The following is a 27,583-nucleotide window of genomic DNA, read 5'->3' as shown; positions in this document are numbered from 1 at the left end:
TTCAGACCCTCTGCGGCAAAGCCCTTGCAGGACAAGGCCACAGTGTTAAACAACGTAGGTGTTTGACAGCAAAGGGGTCTTCGGCGCAGACATTGAGTGCAGATGGCTCATCCTCCTGTATGCGGCCGCCAGGTAAGAAGTTGCAGGAGTTAGCTTGCTCTGCGCTTCTTAGCCCTTCTACTGTGACTTCTCCCCTGACTGTGTCCCCTCCACCCCTGCAACCCGCCCATCTGCCCTTGCCCCTTGGCCTGGTGCGCCCCCTTCCCTTTGATTCCTACCTACATTGTCCTCTCCCTGCGTGTTTCCCCTGCAAGCCCTGATCGCATGCTCTCTGCGCACCTTCCATCCTTGACTATGTACACACAAGTGCTCCTCAACCTGTGTGGTCCCTCGTAATCCCAGATCGCATGCGCGCTGCTTCCATCCTTGCATGTTCGCGTTGCGTGCCCTCGGCCTGCGTGCCCCTTTACAATCCGCGATCATGCCCTTCCGTCCTTGGCTTCGCTCTTGTCTGCACAGTCCCTCGCAATCTGAATGCGTGCACGCTGCACGTCTTCCATCCTTCCCTGTTCACATTGCGTGCGCTCGGCCTGCGTTGTCCCTCGCATTCCTTGCATGTGTGTGTTTCCTGTGTGTCCTCAGCCCGCCTGGTCCCCCGTAATCCTTAGTCGCGTGTGCTTTCCCACCCCTTTCATCCTTGGCTATGCTCACACTTGCGCTCCTCAGCCTGCATGGTACCTCCGAATCCCTGGATCGCATGTGCTCCCGCACCACTTCCATCCTTGGCTTCACTCGCGCCTGCGCTACTCAGCCTGTATGGTCCCTCGCAATCCTTTGATTGGGTTGCTTCCATGCCCCTTCCATCTCTGGCTACGCTCGAACCTTCGCAGCCTTCCCCCGTGTGGCTCCCATGCATACCTTGATCGTGTATGCTCAGTGACCTTCTAATTTCAGCTCACTAGCACCGACACACCCTCTGTACGTCCTTGCCCACCTGCAGGCCCACCTCCTCCCCCACCCTTTTTCCCTCCCAGACGCTGTTGCCACAGTGTGTTGCTCTGTGTTTCTTCTTCTGTGCCCCTTTGCTATTTCACTGTTCCTGTTTTGTTTTTGTTATCTTGACTACTGTTTTGTGTACTGCCTCTCTCCATTTGTTTTCTCACTCTTCTCCATAGGTTCCCCGATCACTGCTCATTTATCTAGTTCTAGCTCTGCCTAGTTGTTCCGTGTTGTGTCCTTTTCCTTCAGATTCAGGTTCCCTTGTTCTTGCCATATACAGTACTGCCTACTTTGTATGTTTTTTCACACTTCTCCTTAGGTTCCCTTAATAGTAGTTCTTTTCCAGCTCCTGCTCTGCTTGGTTGTGTCCCCTGCTTTGTCCTTTTCCTTTCAGGTCCCCTCGTTCTTACTCTGTTATCTGGTTTTGTTCACTTCTACTTGGTTACTCTTCTCTTGTCCCTTCAAGCCCTTCAATTAAATTAGCTTATTTATTTAGTAACTTGTTCTTGTCTCGTTCATTCTCGTCTGCTTGCACCCCACCCTTGTGTCCACCCCCGATGTCTCCTCCTTACCGATCTCTCACCCCTCACCTCACCCTCTTTTCCTCCCTCCTCTTTCCCCCACCACTGCATCCTCTATGGTGCTCTCTGTTTCTCCTATCTTCTCTAACCGCTCCTCTATTGACTATCCTGCCCTTCTCACTAAGTCTGGTAGGAAGAAGTTCCACAAGGATATCCTGGTCACCAATCCAGGCCTTCCTATTGCTGACACCTATACCAGTGCTTCCTCCAGACAGTCACTCACGACATCCTCTTTGTGGCTCCTTTGCCAGACCTATGGACTCCTCATATGGTCCCTGTGCTCTCTCCTTTCCTTTCCACTCCCATTAACGTCACCCGGTGGGAGGCCCTCCAAGCCCCCTTCCACTCCTCTAAGGTCATCCCACACCTTATCAATTTCCTTTCCTCTCCTACTGTCCCTTCTTCAGCTTCCTTGCCTCCTTCCTCTGCCACCTCTCTGGCACCCTCATCCTCCTCCTTGGGTTCTGTGTCCTCTCCTCCTTCCTCTTCTGTCCTCCCTCAGGCTCCTTCTACACTTCTGCAGGGAGAACCTCTGATTTGTACCCCTCCCCAGAAGTCTTTCATGGATGGCAACCTTCTCCACATTGCCACACTCAACTCTCGCTCAGCTGTCAAACACTCCTCTGACATCTGCCGTCTCCTGGAAAAACTCAACCTTGACGTTACCGGTCTCAACGCTACATTGTTCACGGCCAGTTCTGTCACAAGTTTTGACACTCTCCAACCTGATGGCTACAAGATCCTCTCCATGCCCAGATCCAACCGTTCTGGTGGGGGTGTAGCCTTGACCTTTCCAGAGTGGATTCCTGGCTCTGTCATTCCTCTGCAGGCCTACTCTTCCTTTGAATACCTTGTATGCAGGCTTTCTCTCTCCCCTGGCCGCTCTCTCACTGTGGCTACTATCTATCTTCTCTCTCCCCTGGCCGCTCTCTCACTGTGGCTACTATCTATCGGCCACCTGGTCAGATGACTTCCTTCATCTCATAATAGGCAGACCTCGCCTCCTCTCTCCTGGCCTCGACCACTCAACTCCTCCTCCTTGGACACCTCAACATCCACCTGGATGCTTCCTGTCCCTCCTCTGGACTGCTTTCATGACGTCTGACTCTCTCCCTCTCTCTATTCTTCCCTCTGGGCCGACTCACGCTGCAGGGCACACTCTGGATGTTATGATCTCCTCAGACCTCCCCTTCTCTAATCCTCTAACCACTCCTCTCTCCTGGAGTGAACATGTTCTCCTCTCCTGTCATCTCTCTCTCTCTCTCTCTCTCTCTCTCTCTCTACCCCTCAGGCCAAGGCAACCACCACACTGCCACCCACCTTCCCGGTCTTCCGACCCATGAAGCGCGTGTCAGTTGAGGCTTTCACCACCACTTTCTATCTCCCTCCTGCACCTCTGGCTGTCTCACATCCTGACATAGCCCTCTCCAAGCTCCACTCTTCTATCTCTGATTTTCTTGATGTACTTGCCCCGGTCATGAGGATCTATGTGAAGCCCAAAGCCAAGTGCAACTCCTAGTACGACTAAGACCCTTAAACGCAAGTGTACGGTGGCTGAGAGGAAATGGCTGGCATCTTGTGCCTCCTCCAACTAACTGGCCTGCTGACTGCTCCAAATGCAATACCAACTCTCTGCCCTCACTAAGAAGAGAGTTCACATCTAAGCCTGCGTCTCTGCGGCATCCAACAACTTGACCGAACTCTTTAAATCTGCAAGGATCTGGCCAGTCCTGCTGCAGTCTCTTCCTCTCCTGTCCCCTCTCAGGTCCACTGCACGGCCCTGGCTTCACATTTCATCTCTAAAACCCAGGACCACACTCTCGTGCACTCCTCTTTCTCACTCTACTTTCTCCCCTACCTGCAGCCTACCTGCGGCAACCTTTCCTCCACCCTTCTCTGCCTTTCCTCTGTTCACCCCTGAGAAGGTTTCTAGACAAGTCCCATCTATGAAAGTCTTGTCAAAACAGGTTCTTCTGTGCTCTTCCAAAACTATCCAGAGCACATTGACACCCTCGCTCCAGCCTTTGCCGACTTCTGCAATCACTCTTTCGCCACTGGAACCTTCCCTTCCCCCTGAAGCACACTCATGTGCACCCTCTTCTCAAGAAACCCTCAGCCGACCCCTCTTGTCTGGCTTACTATCGGCCGTTCTCCATTACTATTTTCCTGGGCAAACTCTTGGAAAAGCTGGCCATCTCCCAGCTTAATCTTCACACCGAATCTGTTGGTTGTCTCCATGACTAACAGTCTGGCTTCAGAGCTGCCAGAACCACAGAAACTGCTCTCCTGAACATCTGTGAAGACCTGCTTTCTAACCTTGATGCCAATCACCCCTCTGTCCTCATCTTGCTCGATCTCTCTTCTGACACGGTCAACCATGCCATCCTGCTCAACAAGCTCCGTGATAACCTGGGTACCATTGATCAGGCCATGGCCTGGCGGACCTCTTTCCTTTCAGACCGACCCTCTCAGGTACAACTTGGGTCCTTCTTCTCCTCTATCTCACTCTCTACCTGTGGTGTTCCCCAGCGGTCTAACCTTTCTCCCTGGCTGTTCAACTAAGACCTAGCACCTCTCGCCAAATGCATTGCCGCTCTGTGCTATGTAGATGACACTCAGCTTGCTTTCAGGCTACCCTCTGCAGCCTCTTCTCCCTCTGTCATCCCGGATTGTCTGCCTGCAATCCAGGCGTGGTGTGCCACCAATGATCTCTGCCTTAATGCCAGTGAGACGGAGATCCTCCTCATCGGCACACCCGTACCTTCCTTTCCTGCGAATCTGGCTGGACAATCTTGGCCCTCTCCCTGCTCCCACATGTGAGGCTAAGAACCTCAGGGTCATCTTTGACTCCACACTCTCCTCCTCTCCTCACATTTCTGACATCTCTAAGAAGTCATCCAGAACAGGATTGTGAGATTTGTCCTTGGCCTCAAGCCCAGAGATTGTATCTCTCCAGCCCTGAAATCGCTCCATTTCCTCCCACTGGCTGCAAGGACAAGTTCAAGACCCTCTGCATTGTCCACAGGGCCTTCTGGGGCTGGGACAGAAATACCTCCAACTCTCTCTTTTCGGAAATATCTTCCTACTCGAGCTCTTTGTTCCTCCACCTCCAACTCCTTGAGGGTCAGTCACTTCTCCAAACAACGAGTTGGGGGCAGATCTCTTTCTTCAGCTGGTGCCTCCCTCTGGAACAGCCTCCCTGCCTCTCTCAAACTTGAGCAGAACCATCTCCAGTCCCTTTACCTGCACTTATTGGACACCAGTTGTCTGCACTTTTAACACTCACACTTGCCACCTGCTGGCCGCACTACTTGTGGTTTTGATCCCATGTCCGGCACTTCTCCATTCTCCCACCCCCCGGCACTTCTCCCCCTCCCCTCTCCCCTGCACGTGTGCGATCTAAACATTGTTGTCTTTGTCCTGCCTCTGTACTTGTGTATAGGCGCAATATAAATGCCATCATCAGAGAAATATGAATAATATGCAAGCAGACATGTTCATCCATGCTTTTCCAAGCATCTGGCTTTTGATTCATGGAGTTCCTGCCCTGATCCTGGATGCACCTGAACATAAGGTGATCCAGGTCATTGATGTCATGGCCTTGCTAAAATGCCATAGATAAGCGATCAGCAAACTCTGACACTCTAGATGTGTTGTACTTTGTCACCCATGAGGCAACAGCATTGGCTATGCTGGCTAGGACTGATGAGTTCAAAACACCTGGAGGGCCACATTTGCAGACCCCTGGAAAAGGCAATGGATCATGACAATGAATAGCTTAATAGCAAACATTTTCCATTCAGGAGTCTCCGAAAGAGGTTTGTGAAATCCAAAACTCAGATTCACTGCAAACAAAAGAGTACAGAAGCCTGCAATGCTAAAAGCCGGATTCTTGGAAATCGCCCTTACCAGCTGCCTAACTGAAGGTTGGATATGCAGTCCATTAGCAAAAGGTATCATGCTCTGCAAAGTGGCTGATATGTGACATGTTGGCCACTTAGCCATTAGATAAAACAATTCTCTTGTTGCTAATTGATCACAGTGAAATAAAACGTTTTAGATGCACATGATTAATTATTCTAAAAATAAAACTATTTCTTTTATTTGCTTACTGTTACTTACATGGAAGCCACACATGTAAAGGTTCAACTTATCAATACAGGGATATAATGGGGCTCAACAAGTGCTATACCAGGAACAACATGCTATATATGAGAACATTAAATATTAGAAGTGCAACAGGGCCTATGCCACAGGGGGACATATCATTCCTTTTTGGAGCCTGCTGACCTACCTGCTGGCCGACGCTTTAGCCCCTTCACAATATGACCAAGGGAAGCCCCAAGAACCAACACTCCATGAGCCAGTACACTAAAGCTACCTCCAAACCTTCGACATTAAGCAAACCGCTTATCGATATGGAGGGGGCACTACCAGCGAAACCCACTGACACCCAGCGCATTATGGCTTGTATGCAAGAGGGGTTTTTCGAAGGTGCACAGTCAGCTTAACAATATAACTAGCACCATTGACGCTATCAAAACGTGCATCGACAAGTCTGACCAGCGACTGGCGGAGGCCGAGACACGAGTGGGCACAGTGGAGGATGAGGTGTCCGCCATGAGGAAGGAGCTCTTCACTCTGACCAGGAGGGTGCTCCAGGTGGAAAAGAAGAATGACGATCTAGAGACACGCTCCCACCGCAATAACATTCGCATCACTGGGGTCCCCAAGAGCAACAGAGGCACCTATGGAGCAGTGGATGGAATCCACTTTACTCCCACTCCTAGGGAACCCGCCATTATCACCACAGTTCGCAATTGAGCGGGCTCACAGATCCCTGGCACCCAAACCAGGACCTGGTGCTCCCCTGCGGCCTATCATCATCCCCCTTTCCCCAAATACCGGGACCGGGATGTACTCCTGCGGGCGGCTCGCAAGCAGGGAGACCTGATGTTGGTTTCGAACAGGATACATATCTACCCTGACTTTTCGGTGGCCGTCCATCAGGAGAGGAAATCCTTTTTAGTGGTTAAGAAGCGACTATGAGATGGCAATCTGAAATATGCCAAACTATACACTGCGAAACTGCGTGTGGAATGGAACAGCAAAACTTACTTTTTTACACTGCCAGAGGAAGCTGTGAAGTTCCTTGACAAAGCCCTGCCGGCACCCTGACCGGTGTGCACATGACGTACAATTGTGTTTTTATGGATGCGCCTGGCTCCTTCTTATATTTGCACGTTTTGCCAACTGTTTGGTCTGACGAACTGTTACATGCTCCTGTCACTACATTGGTGTTTCTGGGAATGCTGTAAGGGTACACTTTTCTGTTCATTTGGTTTCAGCCGATAATACATATGCCACCCAGTTGGGGGCTATCCTTGTCAGAAGAATAAGGACATTTATCCCACTATCTATGTCCAAGTCCAGATGTGCCGGAAGGTCCGAATGTCAACTCCCCCATGCAAGTTTGCGTTCTTAAGTTGGGCGGAGGGGGGGTTATCTGTGGAATTGCACCTTCCTGGTTTCTGAGGAGGTGCTGGAGGAGTGCAGATGGGGACTGTTGGGGACTGTTGGGGGGTTGTTAAAAATGCGCTTGACATGCACAATGCTTATGACTAATGGAGTGTGGAAGGGAAGGGTCGATGGTGGGGACACGGCTGGACCTTAAAATTGAGAAGGGGAGCAATGTTAACTGCCTTGTGTCCGGATGGGTGACATAACTTGTCTTAGCTGGAATGTCAACGCCTTGGACAAACCAGTTAAACAACAGAAAATACTCCTATATATTGAGAGGCATAGGCCCCAAATCCTGCATTTGAGATTCATGCCCTCTCAGTGGTCTGTGACAGATTTGGTCAAAACTGGGGGAAGAACCGGTTTTATACGTCCTATTCATCACAATCTAGAGGGGTTATGATATTGGTGCATGGGTCTCTCCCATTTCAATGCAATCACTCGAAGGTGGACCCATTTGGGAGATATGTTTTGGTGTATGGAACTCTAGCGGGTAGGGAGATACTGCTGGTAAATGTATATGGTCCTAATATGGATGACCCTCCATTCTATGTGGACATTTTGCAAGAGCTGGCCCGCAATCCGCTGGTCCCTGTTCTGTGGGGGAGGAGATTTCAACACTATCCTGGATCTGGAATTGGATAGATCCACCTAAGCCCACAGAGTCCCCTTTCGAGCTGCCTCTACTATTAAAGAAGGCATCCACACTCTGGAACACGTGGATGCTTGGCGAGTGCTAGACCCCAGGGACCGCTCCTACATGTTTTACTCCACTGTCCACGACTCCCTCTGCCGTATTAATATGTGGGTCATCTCCAAGTCACTACGTGGGACGGTCATGGATGCTACGATTCTCCCTCGCACCTATTCAGATCACTCCCCAGTCACTATTTCTCTGACTCTGTCCGCTTTGTGCAAGCTCCGTAACTGGCGTTTCAAACCGCTAGCCTTGCAGAATGTCACCTTTGCATCCACCATTGATGACCATGTGCATTTTTTTTTAAAGAGTGTGGGCTCAGTAACTTTATCCTGCATACTTTGGGAGGCCTTTAAGGTATTCGGGGGAGAGCTATGTCAGCGGAATTCAGTGTACTTAAGGCAATCCGGCACAGCTTAGTGCAATGCGAGGACAGGCTACGTAAACTAGAACAGGAACTGCCCAACGGCCACCCTGCACCCATACTTGCATAGATTAGGGAAGCTGTTGACACCTTTAGGACTCATGCAGAACGCAAAGTAAGATTTTTCAATATCCCCATGGCTGCTAAGAGATATAGTGAGGGAGACAGGCCGCGTAAATTGCTTGCCCAGGAGAATGGCAGCACATGCAATCTGCTCATACGGGACAACGCAGGGGACTTGGTCCATATGCCCATCACCATCAATGAGGTGTTTGTAGGTTTCTTCGAGGCCTCTACGCCAATAATGATACACACACATGTGAGGAGATTGATGGGGTCCCTGACATTCTTCCACTCAGTTGCATTTTGCGGGATACCAACGCCCTACAGGATCCTCCGATTTCAATAGCTGATATCACTCAGGCAATTGAACACCTGGCGACTGGGAAAACCCTGGGCTCAGTTGGCCCAACCACTGAGTGTTACAAGTGCTATAAAGATACCCTGGCACCGTACCTCCTTCAGGACTGGCGTGAGTCTCTCAACGCCCGGTCTCTTCCAAGCGGCCCACTGCGGCTCATATTGACCTCTGTCATTAATTAATTTGGATGTGAAGATATTTGCTAAGATACTGGCTACTCACCTGATGCCTGTGATGTCTTACGTCGTCCATCCTGATCAATCAGGTTTCGTCCCAGGCAGGTCCAAAGCTCTTAATCTCCGCTGCCTCTTTAATATACTGGTGCAGATAAATTCTACGGCCCATGCGGTAGCAGCAACATTAGACATCCAAAAGGCATTTGATTCTGTCTCTTGGTGGTTCATGTACGCCGTATTATCCAAGTGTGGGTTTGTTCAGGGATTCCTCGATGCCTTACATCTCCTCTATGCAGCTCCAGTGGTCATGGTCCATAAAAACTGACTGGTTTCGCCATAATTTTTGAGAGGTCGTGGCACCAGTCATGGCTGTCCCCTGTCACCCCTAACATTTGCCATTATAATCAAACCTTTTCGCGGATCTAATAAGACTTAAACATGGGCATCGTGGAGTCCAGTTGGCGGGAGAGCCACAGATCATCTCTCTTTATGCTGATGATACATTAGTATTCGTTCTGAACCCACAGGAACATCTACGACTGATTATGGCTGATATCCTAAACTTCGGGGAAATGTCGGGGCTCTGAGTGCATTGTAGTAAATCCGATCTCTTTCCACTTACTGATATCACTGCTTCACCTGTGGATCTGCAGGCATTCAAGTGGCTCTGACAGATATGCGCTATTTGGGAGTAACAGTGACTAGACATGGCCCCACACTGTACAACTGCAATTATAATACATACATGACACAGTTGCGAACCAACCTCTTGGGGTGGGCTCGCCTCCCTATTACGATAGCAGGCAAGATCGCACTACTTAAAATGACGGTTTTGCCTAAACGTTTATACCATTTCCTTGATATTCCATTATGGCCCAAAAAGTCCTTTTTTCAGGAACTGGGGAGTGACATTTCTAAATTTGTTTGGCATTCTGGGGCGGTGCACCTGAAGTGGGACACATTGACACAGCTATTTGATAAGGGGGGTTTGCTGCCCCCAATTTCGAGCTCTACTGGATGGCTGCTCAAGCAAAATATGCAGCCGATAGGTTTGGTGACAACCCTCCCCCACCCCATGTACTGCTAGAGAAACACGTGGCGGGAGGCAGCGACCTGTGTTCGCTGGTTTTTCCTGGGGTGTTTGCGGCCGATTGCTGTTTTTTTTTTTTTTTTATAACATATTTTATTGATTTTAAAACATACATACAATACATCTACCTTACCCCCCCCCCCCCCTCTCCCTCCCTTCAACACTCCGGTTGGCACTTCCCTTGACTCCGGTCATTGTTCCTCCGTACCATTGTTTCCGAGGCGTGTGTCTCTTTTCATGTCACATATGTAGAATGTGTCCATCTTTTTCCCCCCCATTTTTAACGGCGATTTCTACCACACGCAGTCTTCCCATTTCCCCCAGATCTTGCGAGCCTTTGCCGGGCATCCCCGTGCTGTATATATTCTATGCTCCTGTGCTGCGCAAATGTCCATTTCATTCGACCATTGATTCACGGATGGGCTTTCCGGGGCTCCCCATTTTTGTGCTATATCCCGTTTTATCAGACCCATTGCGTTGGAAAGAAAGATACCCTCCCATTTGTTCGAGACGGACTCGTCTGGGGCCCCCAATATCATTATGGCAGGTTCTGGGGTTATCGTGCGCCCCAGGGCTTTCGTAAGTTGTTGACAGCATTGCTCCCAGAAAGTCTTAATTACGGGGCATCCCCATAGAAGGTGGATGAAGGCCGATTGCTGTTTTGACCCAGCTAGCGTCATGGCACTGGCTTGGTGCAAAATATATAAGGTGGTTGAGGTGTGTGCCCCTTTTCACAAAGATTTTCCCCTATTGAGTTGTGCACCGTCTTTACCACAGATCGATTCTAGTTCACATGCGGCCTGGGTACAGCAGGGATTTCATACACTTGGGTCATTGTACCGGGAGGGAAATTTAATTTCAATCTCTGCTACCCCAGGACGTGTGTGCAGTGCATCCTCCAAGTGGCTGCAGTATGCAGAGAGCATGCAAGAAACAGTGGTGCTGCTTCCCAGTCCAGCCAGAAAACAACGCATTGCTGGGGTTCGCCCTGACAGCGGGCGACAGTCATAGCCGAGTTTCGTCCTTATATTGCTTAATCCAAATGCATAGCTGGACTGCTCAACTCAAGATACGGGCCAAATGGGTAGCTGATCTTCAGCTAGACATAACCAACAAGCTCTGGTCTGACATGTGCACTCAGACCCATAACTCCCGTTTTCGCTTGATATAGCTTAAGGTACTGCACCGTAATCACTATACTCCGAATTGAATACGCATGTTTACCAATGAGGGTGTCGGGCATGCCCACGCTGTAGCATTCCTCATGCTAGATACTTTCACATGTTATGGAACTGCCCGCAGCTCAGGACCTTCTGGGGAGACGTGTGTGCAGCGCTGTCTAAAATGATGTCCCCCCGTCCCTGTGCTGTGCTTGTTTCACATTCACCGTCTAGCATCGTTAACACATTTGTAGGGCTATGTCTCTTTCTGGCCAAGCGTTGTATTCTTTTGTGTTGGACAAGCACTCACGCAGCTAACAGTGCTGACTGGCTGAAGGATATGACGCGGGCTAACGACATGGAAGAACACTGGGCACACATGCAGCCGCCCGAGTCACGACAAAAGGACATTTGGAGCCCCCTTAGACTATCTGCTGTGCAAAGCCGCAGACTGTGGCAGGTCCCCACCCCACACTTGAACTGTCCTGCTGAGGTCGATGCTCTCTCACAGAAGTGTTGTTTTGGTTTAGCTTTTTGTATACGTATGTTAATCCTGCTGTGATCTATACCTGTTGTTCTTGTACTCCTGTGCCACTTCACCTCTGTCGAACCTGCACGAGGTACCCTAATGTACTGTGTTGTGTATTCCAATAAAGAAAGTTAAAAAATATATATATTACAAGTGCATAAAACATAATGAAGTGGAAAGAAACGTTGATTGAAATCTGTGAAGAAAAATAAGGCAAAGTTAAAAAGATAGAGTCAAGGACAATAAGCGAAAGAGTTCAAAATTCCCAAATATGGCGAGTGGTTGAACAAAACCCATACGTAGCAATGAAAAATGCATATTATGCCTCAAATGTGATGCTACAAATGAAGAGTGCATGGAAGGAGAAACATGAAGGAGAAAAAAAATATTATTAAAAAAAGGTTGACTACATCTGACAAACAGGGGTCTGTAACTTTCGACTCACTGAAGGTTTTGGACTTCAACCCCCATGATCCCTTTCTGCTGACTATACTAGGCAGCCCTAACAGGAAATGTAATCCCATCTAGCAAGCCAAAGGATGCAGACCCCTGTGACAAAACACAGGAAATATAGATATACTTGAAGGTGTACAACATTGATAAATCTGAGACGGCATATTATTACTTATGACATACATCTCAATAAATGTGGAATATTTGCCAAGTGTAAAACTCAGTTCAGAGTTTATTGAATATTGGATTCTAAACATATTTATCTTACCTGAAAAATCCAAGGACACTAAGTCGGTACTGAATTGCGACCATTATCACATTTCCATATGCTGTTAATGCTGAGCCATCATAAATTGAAGCTCCTCCATTAACCAGTCCTCCACCATGGATCCACACCATTACCTGAAGAAAAGAGAGAAGGTTTAGCCTTAACATCTTTTCGTACTCGTCTTGAATGTACCCACATACACAGGATGGTCACCTTCGATAACGGACACTTCTTATCGGTTGATGGCACTGTCAGGGGAGAGCATGGAACACTCCAATATTCAACCTTATTTACGGTAATCATATAATTAGCATCTTAACTAACATAAGAATCTCATCTGAACCCCCCTTCACTGCAGGTGAAATCATCACGCAAAAAAATCTCCCTTACACCAACCTGCACGCTCACACTACACATCATCTATAAGCCCCCAGGCACCCTGTCCACATTCGAAGATGACATCACATCTCTCTTGGCACAGAATATGAAACCTCATTCCAAAGTCATCATTATAGGAGATTTTAATTTAGGACTGAACGACCCACTGGATACCCATGCCGGCTACATGAAAGCGCAAGGCTTCACACAAAGAATCTGCACACCTACTCATGAAAACGGTTGTAGCCTAGACTGGATAGCAGACACCAAATGCAGTACTGTCATCCTCGCTAACATCCCCACACCCTGGTCTGATCATAACACCATAATCTTCACCTCTACTATCACCACCAGAATTGTCAAACACCCCATACTAACACCAACTGCACCACTCTGAAGCATGAAAAATATTAACTGATTACCTCTCTTAGCACCCCTTTTGGATATGCCGCTCTCTGACAATGACCCCTCGAAACTGGCCAGCAATTAAAATAAAGACATGTTTACAGCTATTGAAAAAATTGCCCCACTGAAAAACAGAAAATACAAACTTACTGCACATATTAACCTTTGGTTTACCTCTGAACTCCATACCCAGTGCACAACCAAAAAAACTGCTGAAAACAACTGGCTTAAGAAGCCAACACAGACAAACAAAGCACTCTTCCTAACCTTAGCAAACAACTATAAAAAAGAAATAATTAAAGCCAAGAGTGAAGTTTATAACCAAAGAAAACTGAATGCCCAGTCCAATACCAGAGAACTATTCACAATCCTCTGTGAATTGGAATCACTAGCACCCACCCCAGACCATACCATAATAAATGAATATCGGTGCTACAATATCCAAAATGCCTTAGCAGGCAAAGTCTTGTTGCAAAAACAACAACAACAAAAAGCTCTAAAAAAATCTAGACTCTCAATCCCTCTCTCCCAATGACACCGCCCTTAACTGAACTCCACAAGGATAATACATTTGTTTTTAATCCACTGACCATCTCTAACACCATCAATATCATCAAAGGCCTAAAACCTTCTAGATGCAAGTGTTAGTCTAGAAAAATACCCTACCATAGTATAGACGGTATATTATGTTGGCCGAAAACCAACCGCATCTTATGCCCAGCATCGCCAGAACAGACTTGTCTGCATAACCATAGAGCGTCCATTTTAATTGATACAGAATCTGCCATTTTGTCTTTTTTGCTTTCTCTTGCTTTTCTGTTCAAACGCTTTTCAAAAATGAATTGAATTCCGTTTTGCTCCAGCACAGAGCGAGGCCACAAGTTACATATGAGAGACCAGCCCAGACAGAAATACATTGTTTTCCTCCCTCACGAGTCCTTGAAGGCGAGCAGAGAGGCATTTAATTACCAGGCCAGGTGCCAGCTGGTCTCGCTGAAACTGTAGAAATAGACAGTTAGTGGCATGAATTATACTCTCTTTCATGGCCCCCCTTGCTGGGCCCCTTTAGATCCACCTCTAGCTCACGAATAGAAACTAGAAGATAGCAGGTCTTAGAATGTGTCTCTCCTACTAACACAGTTCGCTCACTGAACAAGAGCATTATGTTCTCTGTAACAAAGAATAGTGTCTGCACCTTTGCAGATTGCAACTGTTGCTAAATTAATGTCTTAGAAGGTGTCATACTCGTCATAATTGTCAATCACCGAACCCTTGCTCAGGAAGATACATTATGGGCGGTTTTGATGTGTCACAAGCTGATAATATGATGGTCTTTTTTTGTATATATGTCACTGTTGCAAAATGCTCGCTCTCTTGCGTCTCACGAGGTCTGGGTGACACACGTTGCGAGACGTGAGATCCAGTCGGCTGACTGAGACTATTTTTTGCTTTGCAATAAAGCCTAGATTTTGGGAATTGAACCTTGTGTCTGGCATATCAGTTTGTGTATGGTGATTGTGCCTTGTTTCCATGTGCGAGGGTCTTCAGGGCACGTCAAAAGATGACGCCCGAATAGGGACCCTCCCCCATTTGCTCCATCGTGTATGTTGAAATTTGAAGAAGGCGGAAAAAACAAATTGAGGACGAGGCCGTCAAGCCGGGATCGAGAGGTGTTCGGTGCGCCCCTGTGAAAGTGATGAGACTCCTTTGCAGATCTGTACACAACCGGTCCCTGATTGACGCGCCCGCCCAGAGAGCAAGAAGGCGAGGGTCCCGAAACGAGGCAGATTGACCCAGATACGCAGTCACGACGATCCTTGGTTGCGTCTGTATACGGACGAATTGCGTCTTGAGAGACGAGCTGATTGATCAGGCGAGTCGTGCCCCGATTCTTAAATAGCCCTGATATTGGTTAAGAGTTGCTCTTGCAAGATCAAACGCCCAGGGTAAGGGACGAATAAGATCAAACCTGCCTGGGAAACTGTCTTCCTGTCTAGTGGGATTTTTCACTGTGGTAAACAATCTTTGGAAACTGGCCAGGCTGAGCCACCTGTAGGGTCACCAGCGTTCGAGATGCATGTGAAGTATGGAGTAGGGGCAATAATGTTTTGTGAAATTTGGCATAGGCAAACCAGACACGTAGAAGATTTGCAATGGCCGAAAGATGGTAGTTTTGAGATGCCGCGAATAGAGCATTTGGAATCAGTATTGCTGCGCAAGAAAGCACGCATGCGACATTTTACGTCATTAGAGACTGGAGGAAGGAAGCCAACCTCCGTTTAAGAAGTAATATTATTATTATTATTATTAGAGAGAAACATGCATAGGCACAAATCTAATGCAGAGCGCTAGAACAGGAAGAAAAACAATGGGATGAGGATATAAGGAGGGCAGATATGAGTCTTCAATTAGGCATAGAAAAAATATATCCACAACAAGAGTTGCATGCATCAGATGAGATAGTCAATAAGATCTTAAATGAGAAAAGGCACAAACTCCCAAAAAGTAAGATTGACACAATTGCACCAGTGCCCATTGCTCAACCTCAACCTCATCTAGTTGTTCCATATGCGCCAGCCACTCCCGAACACGTGATCCGATTTCCCCCTCCACCTACCGAGCTTGAATCAGCAGCTATCAGAGAAGGTAGCGCTGGAGAGGCGGGGCCTGCACAGAGGGGGAACGCTAGAATAACCCATAGTGCGGTCAGCACGGAGTGAAAGAGAGAGCTGAAAGAACAGGCAGAAATGTACATTGAAGGCAATGACAAGGGATCGATGCTGAGTTCAATGTATGATTACAAGAAGCTCAGCGAAAAACAGGTACTGTTGGAATGCATGGGAGAGTATCTTATGGAAAGATGGAAGGAATTAACTGGTATGGTACCGCCACAGAAGTTGCGGGATTTGAATGCCTTTTCACCATTGAGGGAACGTGAGTCAGTGATGAAGGAACACGTGGACAGGCTATTTGAGTTTAAAGATGAACTTGATGAATTATATTCAGAGATGTTTTCTGCTCCTGGGTTTCGGTACAAGGAGGTGAAAAGAGGGCGACAACGTTCGTCAACATATGTACAGCAGCGATTTTGCCTGCCATCAAAACCGGTTAGTGAAGAAATTCAAATATGTACGCGAGAAGCGCTTAGATGGATTATGGATGCTAGTATTCCAATAATAGAGGTGTATGATACGTTTGAACTGTATACGATAGAGATGCAAAGGAAAGCATTACAAGTGATGGGTGAATATTTGCAAGATAAATATGTTGAGAGAAATGACTGCTGCCCCACTGAATTAATGACAGTATATAAGAGTGTGTTTATCCGAAACTGGAAAGACTGCACTATCCCTTGATCTAGCTATAGTACTTAAGAGGGAGGGAGGAGGGACGGCCAATGCTATATTTCCAATGAGAGAAGTGCCTCCCACTTTTGTGCCAAAAACAGAAATCCCTGGTGTAAATGGACAACGAGCGCAGGTAACAGAAGCACATTACACAGCTCAATATGTACATGTTCCTTTCTCTAGACAAGAGGTGAATAATATAAAACAAACAATCCCTGATAGAAGAAAGAATCCAGCGGGATTCTATAAAGAAATTGAATCCTATTTGAAATCGTCCATTTTTAATATGAGCGATATTGACCTATTATTCCCTGTAATTCTCCCAGCAGATATACGGAAGCAAATCAGGAATGTAGATGATCATGAAAGTTTGGGTGCTACTTGGGAACATTTAATAAAAGAAGATACGGACAGAAAAGCAGGTGAAAATCCATCGTCAAATATGTTAGCATTACCGGCACAAATAGTACAGAAATTAAAGGTTATAGTACCTGAAAACAGAATTATATGGGACAAACTAACTGCATGCGTGCAAGGCAAAGACAAATTGGAGACTGACTATTTTAATAGATTTGAAGAAGCATTTGCAGACTTTAGTGGTCAAGACTTAAGTAGTGAACCTGGGAAAAGACTATTCGTTGACAAATATGCGAGAGGGTTGTTACCGAAAATCCAAAATTTGATAATGACATCTAAAAGTGCGTGACAAGCAAAATCAGAGTAAAGTATTACACATGGCACAATACTATGAGAATGGAGTAAATTCAGAAAAAGAGAAAGAGGTGAGGGATAGAGTGAATTTAAAAACAAGAGTGTTACTACAGCAGGTAGCGAATAATAACAGGGGAAGAGGAAATGCGACAAGAAGAGGGAATTATTCCAACATGTATGGAGGTCCGATTGGACTAAATCAATGTGCATATTGTAAAGAAGAGGGTCACTGGCGAGCGCAGTGCCCACATTTGCAGAATAGAAATGGGAATGCCCCGAGAAGACAGAACAGAGGTCGCCCGGGAACACAGGGGCAAAATAGAAACACTAGTATGCCACAAAATCAGAATAACCAAGGAAATAACCAGAATCAGAACCAAAATCAAAATCAGCAGAATGGAGCGGGAGATGGAAATGTTTTTGATAATCAAATACATACTACTCAGGCGACTTTACATCGGATGATGTATTGTTCCACTAGGACAGCCCAAGACGGGTCGGAACCAGTGTCTATTCCTGTTGATCAAAAAGGACTCTACGTAGAAATGAAAGTTGGGAATAAGGAGCACACTTTTCTAGTGGACACAAGTGCACAGAAGTGCTCAATAGACCATCATTTGTTTCCAGAGATACCACTGTCAGGGCAAAAGAATGTTTCAGTAGGGTTCGCAGGCACCCCAGTCATAAGTCCAGTGTCACAGTCAGTGCCTATATCATTGGGTCCATTCACTGAGTCTTGCCCATTCCTTTTGACACAAAATTGCGGCAAGAATCTATTGGGTTTAAAGTTTTGCGGTTATTCGTTGCTCTCCCGATGGAGTGTTTTTGACAATCACACCACAAAAAATGCCAGTGTCCCAGTTTTTGTCAAAACTTTTGCCTACAGAGTTAAGTAATGTACCGACTTGCATATGGGCGATGGATGATAACGATGTTGGTTGTCTAAAAATAGAGCCGGTAAAAGTTATTTTTGAAAGAGCGAGTAACATTGCCGTGTATTCCCCAGGGTGTGCAGTGAAAAAGTCGAAAACATGCCGAAAGTCATAATTTCGAAAATGTTTACATGTTTTTTTGCGTTCCGCAAGTAAAAAAAAGGGGTAAAACCAAAAATAATTACAAAAAAGGGTGGTTGGGGGGAACCCCCCCATTTCAAACAAAAAACAAACAAAAATAGACATTCGAATTTTTTTTAAACTTTTTTTTTCTTGACATTATGACTTCGACATAATGTAATTCGAAATTATCACTATACACCATTCCCCAGTATAAAATTTCGGTGGAAGGTGAGAAAGCATTGAAATGCATTGTTTTTGATTTGATTAAACGGAATGTGATAGAAGAGATTGCTGGTAGCTCTTGCAATAGTCCGATTCCCCCAGTGTATAAGAAAGGAGGTAATGAAATACTTTATCGTTTCATAATTGATCTACGTGCGTTGAATAAAGTAGTTGATCCCCAATTTCCATTGGTCCCAGATGTCACTACCATTTTGACAATGATTCCAGCCTCTGCAACACATTTTAGTGTAGTAGATCTTAAGAATGCATTTTTTTTAGCATTCCAGTACATCCAGATAGCAGATTTTTATTTGCTTTCACACTAGGTGGGCGTTCCTTCACATTCACATGAATTCCACAAGGTTACACTGAGAGCCCAAATATCTGTAGCAGAGCATTAAAAGAACAACTAGACATGCTAGATCTACCAACGGGTTGTGTACTATTGCAGTACATCGATGACTTGTTGATTGCTGCTGACTCAGAAGATATTTGCAAAGAGGGTATCGTCATGTTGTTGACACATTCAGCATTGCAGGGACATAAAGCTTCATTGAAAAAATGCCAGTATTGTCGAAAGGAGGCGGCCTATTTGGGCTACATACTTTCGAAAGAGGGAAGAAGACTGACACCCGAAAGGATAGAGATCATCTCTGGTATGCCTATTCCAAAGACACAGAAAAACATCAGAGCCATAATGGGCATGGCTTCATATTGCCGGCAGTGGATACCAAATTTCGCTATCATTGTGAAACCAATGGTGGCATTGACAAAAAAGGATGTTGCTTTGCCTTTGCCATGGAGTAAGGAATGTCAGAATGCATTTGATCTGCTCAAAGTTGCTTTGTGAGTCAGCTCTAGTTTTGGGAATACAAAATTCTGAAAAGGATTTTAAATTATTTGTGCATGAGAATGATGGTTGTGTGCTGGCTGTATTGACCCAGGAACAAGGTGGAAGAAATAGACCATGCAGTTATTTTTCTTCCGCGCTAGACCCTGTAGCATGTGCTTTGCTGCATTGTTTATGAGCTGTCGCTGCCGCGTCAGTAAAACAAACCGAGGGAATGGTTTTGGGTCACGCCTTAACTCTGATGGTGCCCCACACAGTAGATGTTCTTTTAAACAGAATGCAGATGCAACATCTCACATCAGCTAGATTGACTAGATATGAAATTGTCCTGTTTACACCACATATTCAAATTCAGAGGTTTTGCGCTTTGAATCCTGCTGAGTTAATCCCAATTGAGGAACGGGTGAGAATGAAGCACCACCCCATGATTGTTTAAAGGTTACTGAAAAGAAACGAAAGGGAGAATTGATCTAACAGACACCCCACAGAAAGAGCAAGACGGAGAACTGTTTTGTGATGGTTCCTGTTTTAAATTACCCAATGGCACGTCAACTGCTGCCTACGCCATCACGACACTAAAAAGTATTGAAGGGAGCAAAAGAATTTCATACAATTCAGCGCGGGCCGCAGAGAGATTGACAAGAGCATGTGAAATTTCAGAAAATCTAAATGTAAACATATTTACTGATCGTCAGTATGCATTCGGGGTGGTGCACACCAACTCTGCACTGAGAGAGGTTTTCTAACATCACATGGAACTAAAATTCAACATGGCCCTTTGATAGCGCGATTGTTGTCTGCATTCACGTGTCCAAAGCGACTAGCAATAATGAAATGCGAGGCGCATAAGAAAATAACATGTAACGTTGGAAAAGGAAACGCATTTGCAGACAGAATTGCGAAACAAACTGCCTCTGATTTGCACTCAAAAATGTTGATAATACAGTCAGAGGAAGTGCCCTGCATGATAGAAAATGGGATTGCTACAGTCAAAGAGATGCAGGCGGAAGCAACTGCTGATGAAATAAAAGGGTGGGCTGAGGGTTCCGCAGAATTAGACGTAGAAGGTTGCTGGGTGGACAAAGAGAGTAGAAAATGGATGCTGCCCAACTCCTACGTAACTGCAATGGTCACCATGGCCCACAGCCCCACGCACATATGTGCGAAAAAAATGATTCAGCATCTAGCTACAGTATGGCAGAACCCACACATTAGAAAAAATGCTGAGAGACTAGTTCAAAATTGTATGACCTCTTTACAACAAAATATTGGGAGAGGAACAGCAACGCCAACAGGTAGTTTTGGCCCCCCTCTATGGCTTTTGAAGTGATCTATTTTGATTTCATATAAATGGAAAGATGTCAGAATCTTAAATACATCTTGGTGGTGGTCTGCGCATTCAGTAAATGGGTGGAAGCATAACCACTCAAAGACTGCACAGCAATCAGCACAGCAAAAGTGATGCTAAAAGAGTATTTTTCCAAGTTCGGCCTGCCAAGGGGGTTATGGTCAGACAACGGCCCGCATTTTGTTGCTGCCGTGATATTACAGATTTGTGCAGGCCTTTAGATGGATAAACGATTCCATTCCGCCAGGCACCCGATGAGTGCCGGTCTTGTTGAGCATCAGAACGGCATTTTAAAGAATAAGATAAGTAAGATCTGTGCAGGAAGTCAATTAAAATGGACAGATGCATTGCCTTAGCTTTGTTGTGCTTGGGCACGTCTGTGCAAGCAAGGACTGGACTCTCCCCATACGAAATAGTGAAGGTGAGACCTGCTAATGTTTGGTGTGCACCGCAGCCTAGGCATCTGAGTGAAGTGGAATACCCTGTGCTTAGTACATACTGTGACATTTTAATGCAGGAGCTCCGTTTGATTCATCAGCAGGTGCCGGAGGCTCTTCCTGTCAGATATACAGGCCCGGGGCATTGACTGCAGCCAGGCGAGTGGATCCTGGTGAAAAATTTCTAACGGAAATCATCACTTGCACCGAGGTGGCGGGGCCCTTACCAGATACTCTTGGCAACACAGACTGCAGTCCAAGTGGATGGTCGTAAGGTGTGGATCCACACCACCCACACAAAAAGAATCCCATCACCATTGAAAGAACTGCCTGACACGGACGACCAGAAAGAAACAGCTGACTCGAAAGACACCATTGCCAGTTCTCTGCCACAAATTCTGCCTGAGAGAAAACGTGAGAAAATTGCTAAAAAGGAGAAAGGGCTAGATGTGCCCCAACTTTGCCCAGCTGAATCTGAATCACCACAGGCTGACATAAAGCCTGCATTGTCACTTGTTGCACCACAGGCTGACACTGAGCCTACATCTGGAAGTGCATCAGCACTGTTCATTGATCACACAGTACCTGGAATGATAAGGTACAACCTACGTTCTCAAAATCAAAAGTGATCTGATCTTCGCATTTTGTTGTTGCCTCTATTCTCATCACGGATGAATTGGGAATCAGAGGCCTAGGGAAGTGGAGCGTGGGGGCTGTACCAATCTGGGAGCTCTGGAATGCAGCTTCTCGGTGCGATCTTTGAAAATAAAATCCATTTGTCGATCACCCCGTGCGAACAAGCGGGGCGCTTATGGTACAAAGGCAATTGATGTTTGCTCTGGAGTCTTTTGAGCAATGTGCAAAAGCACGATAATCTTGTCTTACGTTTAGCAATCCAGGCTGCCGAGAACTGGCCTAAACACTTTGTTAGCCTCTTCGAACATATTGGTATTTCAACAAGTGCTGCTGTGAAAAGTATTCACGACGAACACTGTTGGAGAAGAAGAATCACGCACAATGCCCATACTTGCTTCTGCCCCCTCCTGCACCAACGCTGATGATGTAATAGATATAGAGAATATAAAGAAATATAGAAAGAGTTACTGTAAGAAATTAATGCTGATGATTATAACACTTCTGAGTATTTTATGTACCATTATCCCAGTATTATGGTATTTGGAGAGCGTGCATCCATTGAGTTCTATTTTGCCTGCCATGAAAGCATCCGTCACAGACAGTCTAGTCCATGTACTCTCGTATACTCTCCCACCAATAGAACAAAGACACAGGGAAGGTTATAGTAATAACACATTGCTTTTAATTATGAATATGACTCACTCAATCTTGAACAAGACTAACTTCTGGGTCTGCACCCATTTACCCCAGCATGGCGGAAAAGGAATAGGTTGGTATGTACAGCCATTACCCCTTAATGCAGCATGCTATGCATCACTAAGTGCACTCTTTTATGGAAAGTGGAATAAGAGTTACACAGGTCAATTAGATAGGACAAACATAGATGAATTTGAGAAAGTGGTAAAGGTACCTGTAGGTTGTTCCATATTCAACAGAGTAAGAGTGATAAAACCAGTGGTGATGAGGCCAGTAGACAGACTGTATGTGCCTTATAATTCATCTGTAATCATGTTTCACATGAACCCAGTAGGGAACAAAGATGTAGTGCCCCCCTCCTATACAATAAATTACAGTCCTCGCACTGTTCAATTTTGCTTACGAAAGAAAGGTTCCTATTCAGTAGGGACATTCGATAGATGCATGTATGTTGCAATACTCGAGAGAAAAGAAAAACCAACATATGTAGGTGACCCTGTCTATTTTGTATGTGGAGAAAAAGCTTATCCCTGGTTACCTAGAAATTGGGGTGGACCATGTTATTTAAGGATCCTCTTCCCCGGGGTATTCCTTTCCAGAACTTCAGATATATCGAAATGATCAAGATCAAGACCCAGGCGGGATGATGAAGCAGGATTTATTGCGGGAGACATAGCAAAATCATTTACACCATATTGGGGCCAGGCCATAAACTCGTACAATATAAGAAGTTTGTCAAGAATTTTAGAAAGACCAATAAATGGAACAACTGATATTTTGTATAATATGACCCTAGAAGAGAAGGCAATTAGATTAATGACCCTTCAGAATAGAATGGCTCTTGATATAGTTTTGGCTGACCGTGGAGGTGTTTGTAAAATCGTGGGGTCAGCGTGCTGCGTGTTTGTAAGTGACTCCTCCCCTACAATTTTTGAGGCAATAAAGAAGTTACACATTCTGAGCTCTGATCTTCATCCCCAATAGGTGGTTGGGAGCTGAATAGAAGCTCCTGGTTTTGGGAGTTCATGGGGATGGGAACGAGTTACAATTTTACCATTCTCGGAATCTTCCTAACATGTTGTTGTTGCATACATTGCCTGCCAATTATTTGCACTGAAATAAGTGATGAATGCATACACATAACAGAAAAAATAACTCCCAAAGTAGACACGAATGCAAATAACAAAACGCAAACTATGAAAGAGTTTAAGTCCATTGATATTGATGATGACGATTACAGTAGTATGCATAGTTCAGTATGAGATACTTGGTCAGAGGAAGATGCGATGTATGGTTGAAGCGTTTGGCTTACGGCCAAGAGGAGGGTTTGTTAGTCTAGAAAAATACCCTACCATAGCATAGACAGTATATTATGTTGGCCGAAAACCAACCGCATCATATGCCCAGAATCGCCAGAACAGACTTGTCTGCATAACCATAGAGCGTCCATTTTAATTGTTACAGAATCCGCCATTTTGCCATTTTGCTTTCTCTTGCTTTTCTGTTCAAACTCTTTGCAAACATGAATTTAATTCCGTTCTGCTCCAGCACAGAGTGACGCCACAAGTTACATATGAGAGACCAGCCCAGACAGAAATACATCGTTTTCCTCCCTCACGAGTCCTTGAAGGCGAGCAAAGAGGCATTTAATCACCAAGCCAGGTGCCAGCTGGTCTCGCTGAAACTGCAGATCTGTAGAAATAGACAGTTGAAGGCATGAATTATACTCTCTTTCACGGCCCCCCTTGCTGGGCCCCTTTAGATCGAGCTGACCTCTAGCTCACGAATAGAAACTAGAAGATAGCAGGTCTTGGAATGTGTCTCCCCTACGAATACAGTTCGCTCACTGAACAAGAGCATTATGTTCTCTGTAACAAAGAATAGTATCTGCGCCTTTGAGGATTGCAACTGTTGCTAAATTAATGTCTTAGAAGGTGTCATACTCGTCATAAATTTCAATCAACAAACCCTTGCTCAGGAAGATACATTATGGGCGGTTTTGATGTGTCACAAGCTGATAATATGATGGTCTTTTTTGTATATATGTCACTGTTGCAGAATGCTCGCTCTCTTGCGTCTCACGAGGTCTGGGCGACACGTTGCGAGACGTGAGATCCAGTCGGCCAACTGAGACTATTTGCTTTGCAATAAACACTAGATTTTGGGAACTGAACCTCGTGTCTGGCATATCAGTTTGTGTATGGTGATTGTGCCTTGTTGCCATGTGCGAGGGTCTTCAGGGCCCGTCACAAGGGCAACTTTTGCCCTGCAACCCTGATAAAATATTGTGCAACCGAAATTGCACCTTTCATCACCAATCTTATCAAAAGCGCTTTTGCCACCAACACTATCCCAGAGGATTTAAAAACAGCTTGGGTTCTACCATTACTTAAAAAAACAACTTTAGACCCCAACATCCTTACCAAATTCCACCCCATCACCACAGTACCGTTCGTATTAAAAACCTTGGACCGGGCAACCTATCTGCAGATCCAAACATTTTTTGAAGATGATAAGCTCTTGGGTCTAAGACAATCAGGCTTTAGACCAGGCCACAGAAAGGAAACTGCTCTTCTAGACCTGAAAACACAAATGGACCAATATAAAGACAAAGGTGACCTGTGCATCCTCCTTCTACTATATCTCTCTGCAGCTTCTGATCTGGTCAATCATGATATTCTGTGCCAACACCTTGAAACTGCTGCCCACTTTTCTCCTGACACTATCAACTGGATCAAGTCCTTTCTCTCTAATTGGACTATGAGGGTCTTTTCAGACACATCAGCGGCCCCTCCTGTTGCTGTGACCTGCGGCATCCCACGAGGATCCTGTGTCACCAACCCTATAGAATGCTTTCACTAAGCTCTTAATCGATAAGCTTGACACAATGAGTATCACGTATACAAATTAGGCGGATGATACACAAATACTTTTTCCAATTACTGGATGCTACGACACAGATTAAAAGAATGTGAACAAAATCTACCTTGCTAACCTGGCCAGTTAATGAATTGTGTCTCAATGATGATAACACCGAGCTGATTCTAATTGGAAACAAAACTAAATCAAGCAACCTCCCAAATGAGTATAAATCATTCAATATTGATGGAAATACCATCATGGTCGCAAACGAAATAAAAACCCATGGGGTCTACATTGATCATCCCTAACCTTAAATAAACAGGTCAATGCTATAGTCTGCTGCTTATACAGCCAGACTGATTAGAGCCAGCAGACCTTTCCTTCCCCTAACAGCTCCATCACCTTGGCCAGAGCCTTAATACTCTCCAGGATTGACTACGGCAACTCACTATTTGCTGCAACTAGTAATAGAAATATAAAAAAAACTACAAATCGTACAAAACAACGCCATCAGAGCAGCTCTGAATATCCCCTTCAACAAACACATCTTGTCCACTAGGAAGAACATCCATTGGCTTCCAGTCCACGACAGGATCAAATTAAAAATTCTCACTCTCGCACACAAATGTGTTTCCAACAAAGCCCAGGCCTATCTCAGCAACCCGATCAGCAAATCACAGTCTAGCAGATCCACTTGCTCCTCATACACTAACCTGCTCATCACCCCGAGATAAGGAAGACAGAAAGCGGGAGGTTCAACTTTTCCAGTGATCGCACCCAATCTATGGAACGCACTTCCCACGCAACTAAGAAATGACACATCTTTTTTGGTAATTCAGGAAAAACCTAAAAACCCTACTATTTAAGTCGGACCTACCTTCACAGACAGTTAGTTGTTAAAGTCCAAGGCCATCGACCCCAGTGCCACCAGCACAAACTCCAAGTAAACTTAATCATTGTAACTATATCTGTTTTCTGAATGTATGTCCAGATGTGTAACGCAACAAATTCTGTCACTATTATGCAAATGTACTTGTTATGAAATATTGTCAAAACCTGTAACCATCTTCTTATGTTATAGCGCCTAGCTGCCTATGGGCTTTGCGTGCTTTATAAATGTTCAAATAAATAAAATAAATAAACTATTAGCACTTACTCTAGATTGGTGTATGTTAAGCTTCTATACTTCAAGTTTTGCTTTACAGATTTGAAGAGTTACAATTGAAGACCAACCATTGAAATAGAGTTATGGGTTACAACTTTATTTTTAAGATGTACGAGCTACAGATAGTAACGTCTCTAAATTCACAAAGTCGCATATTCCATTCCATTCTCCAGTCATGCAAAATACTATTTGTGATTTCTGTCTAGGTCATTCACACTATGCCATCTGTTGTGAGAAAAGTCCAAGTGATGTGTTGTTGTATTCACTACAAAAAGTATTAATCACAAAAGGGTTCTCTTGCAGATTGGTTATTCAGCAAGCCCATGTACATAGCTAGACCAAACGTTCTAAAGTACACCGAAAAAAGGGATAAAACTTATCATGTTTTTCATGTGTCCATTTGTTAATTTTGGGCGTATCAACCATAGCATTTGTTGGGCTGAAATAGTTCTTACTTTCCTGAGCCATGCACACTACTATGCACTTTCTCTCCCACTAGCGATTACTGGGACATAAAACAGTGAAAGAAGTGCCGGCATGGGACATTGATCCTGCCTCCATGCCACCAGCTGGTTTGACATGGATCACTTATGTTGTCTTTGGAGGAGTGTGTTGGGCCGGAGTGTACCTTTTCTACTAAGTTTGAATTTCCCTCCCACCCCATGATAGTGGGCCCTAGAGGTGTCTGAGGAGCAGCCCCTGGTTATCCTCCACAGCAGAGGATGCATTTTTCTGTGGTATTTGAATATTAGCAAGTGTGAGGAAGCCGATTCTGTAGGCCCTTTAAGACAAACTCCACGTGTAGGAAATGTATTACATTCACGATCAGTGGAATCTTTGAGCCCTGCCAGGCATTGCACCGATGGTGTAATCTCAACCAAGCTTATCAATGTAAACATTGCTGGAGCTATGCCATCTTTACACAGATCTGTGGAACTCGAAGATAGACCTAAGAAGGAGGTGCTAGCAAAAGTAGGATATCAGTAGGAGGTGGTGCTGAAAGAAGGAGAGCAAAACCATAGGAGGAGGGGTAAAGAGAGGATCAGGGGTCCTAGGCAAGAGCATATAACATAAGGAAGAAGTGGTGATAATAGGAGGAGACCAGAGAGCGAAAGAAAGAGCAAGAGAAAGAGCGAAAGAAAGAGCGAAAGAA

At 45.4% G+C, this 27,583-nt stretch overlaps 1 protein-coding gene across 1 annotated transcript in view; it reads right to left on the bottom strand.

Annotated features, from left to right (window-relative positions):
• The window catches only part of LOC138455188 (fatty acyl-CoA hydrolase precursor, medium chain-like), a 799,801-nt gene that overhangs the window by 573,846 nt on the left and 198,372 nt on the right, over positions 1-27,583 (bottom strand). The window contains exon 4 of the mRNA XM_069607091.1: positions 12,319-12,452. Within this exon, the coding sequence (XP_069463192.1) occupies positions 12,319-12,452 (134 nt within the window). The remainder of the gene's footprint in view (positions 1-12,318; positions 12,453-27,583) is intronic.

The sequence above is a fragment of the Ambystoma mexicanum genome, chromosome 1p, assembly GCF_040938575.1.
Source record: "Ambystoma mexicanum isolate Mex_15411 chromosome 1p, UKY_AmexF1_1, whole genome shotgun sequence".
Taxonomy (NCBI): domain Eukaryota; kingdom Metazoa; phylum Chordata; class Amphibia; order Caudata; family Ambystomatidae; genus Ambystoma; species Ambystoma mexicanum.
The sequence above is the reverse complement of the archived record's forward strand: the minus strand, read 5'-3'. Positions and strand labels throughout refer to the sequence as shown.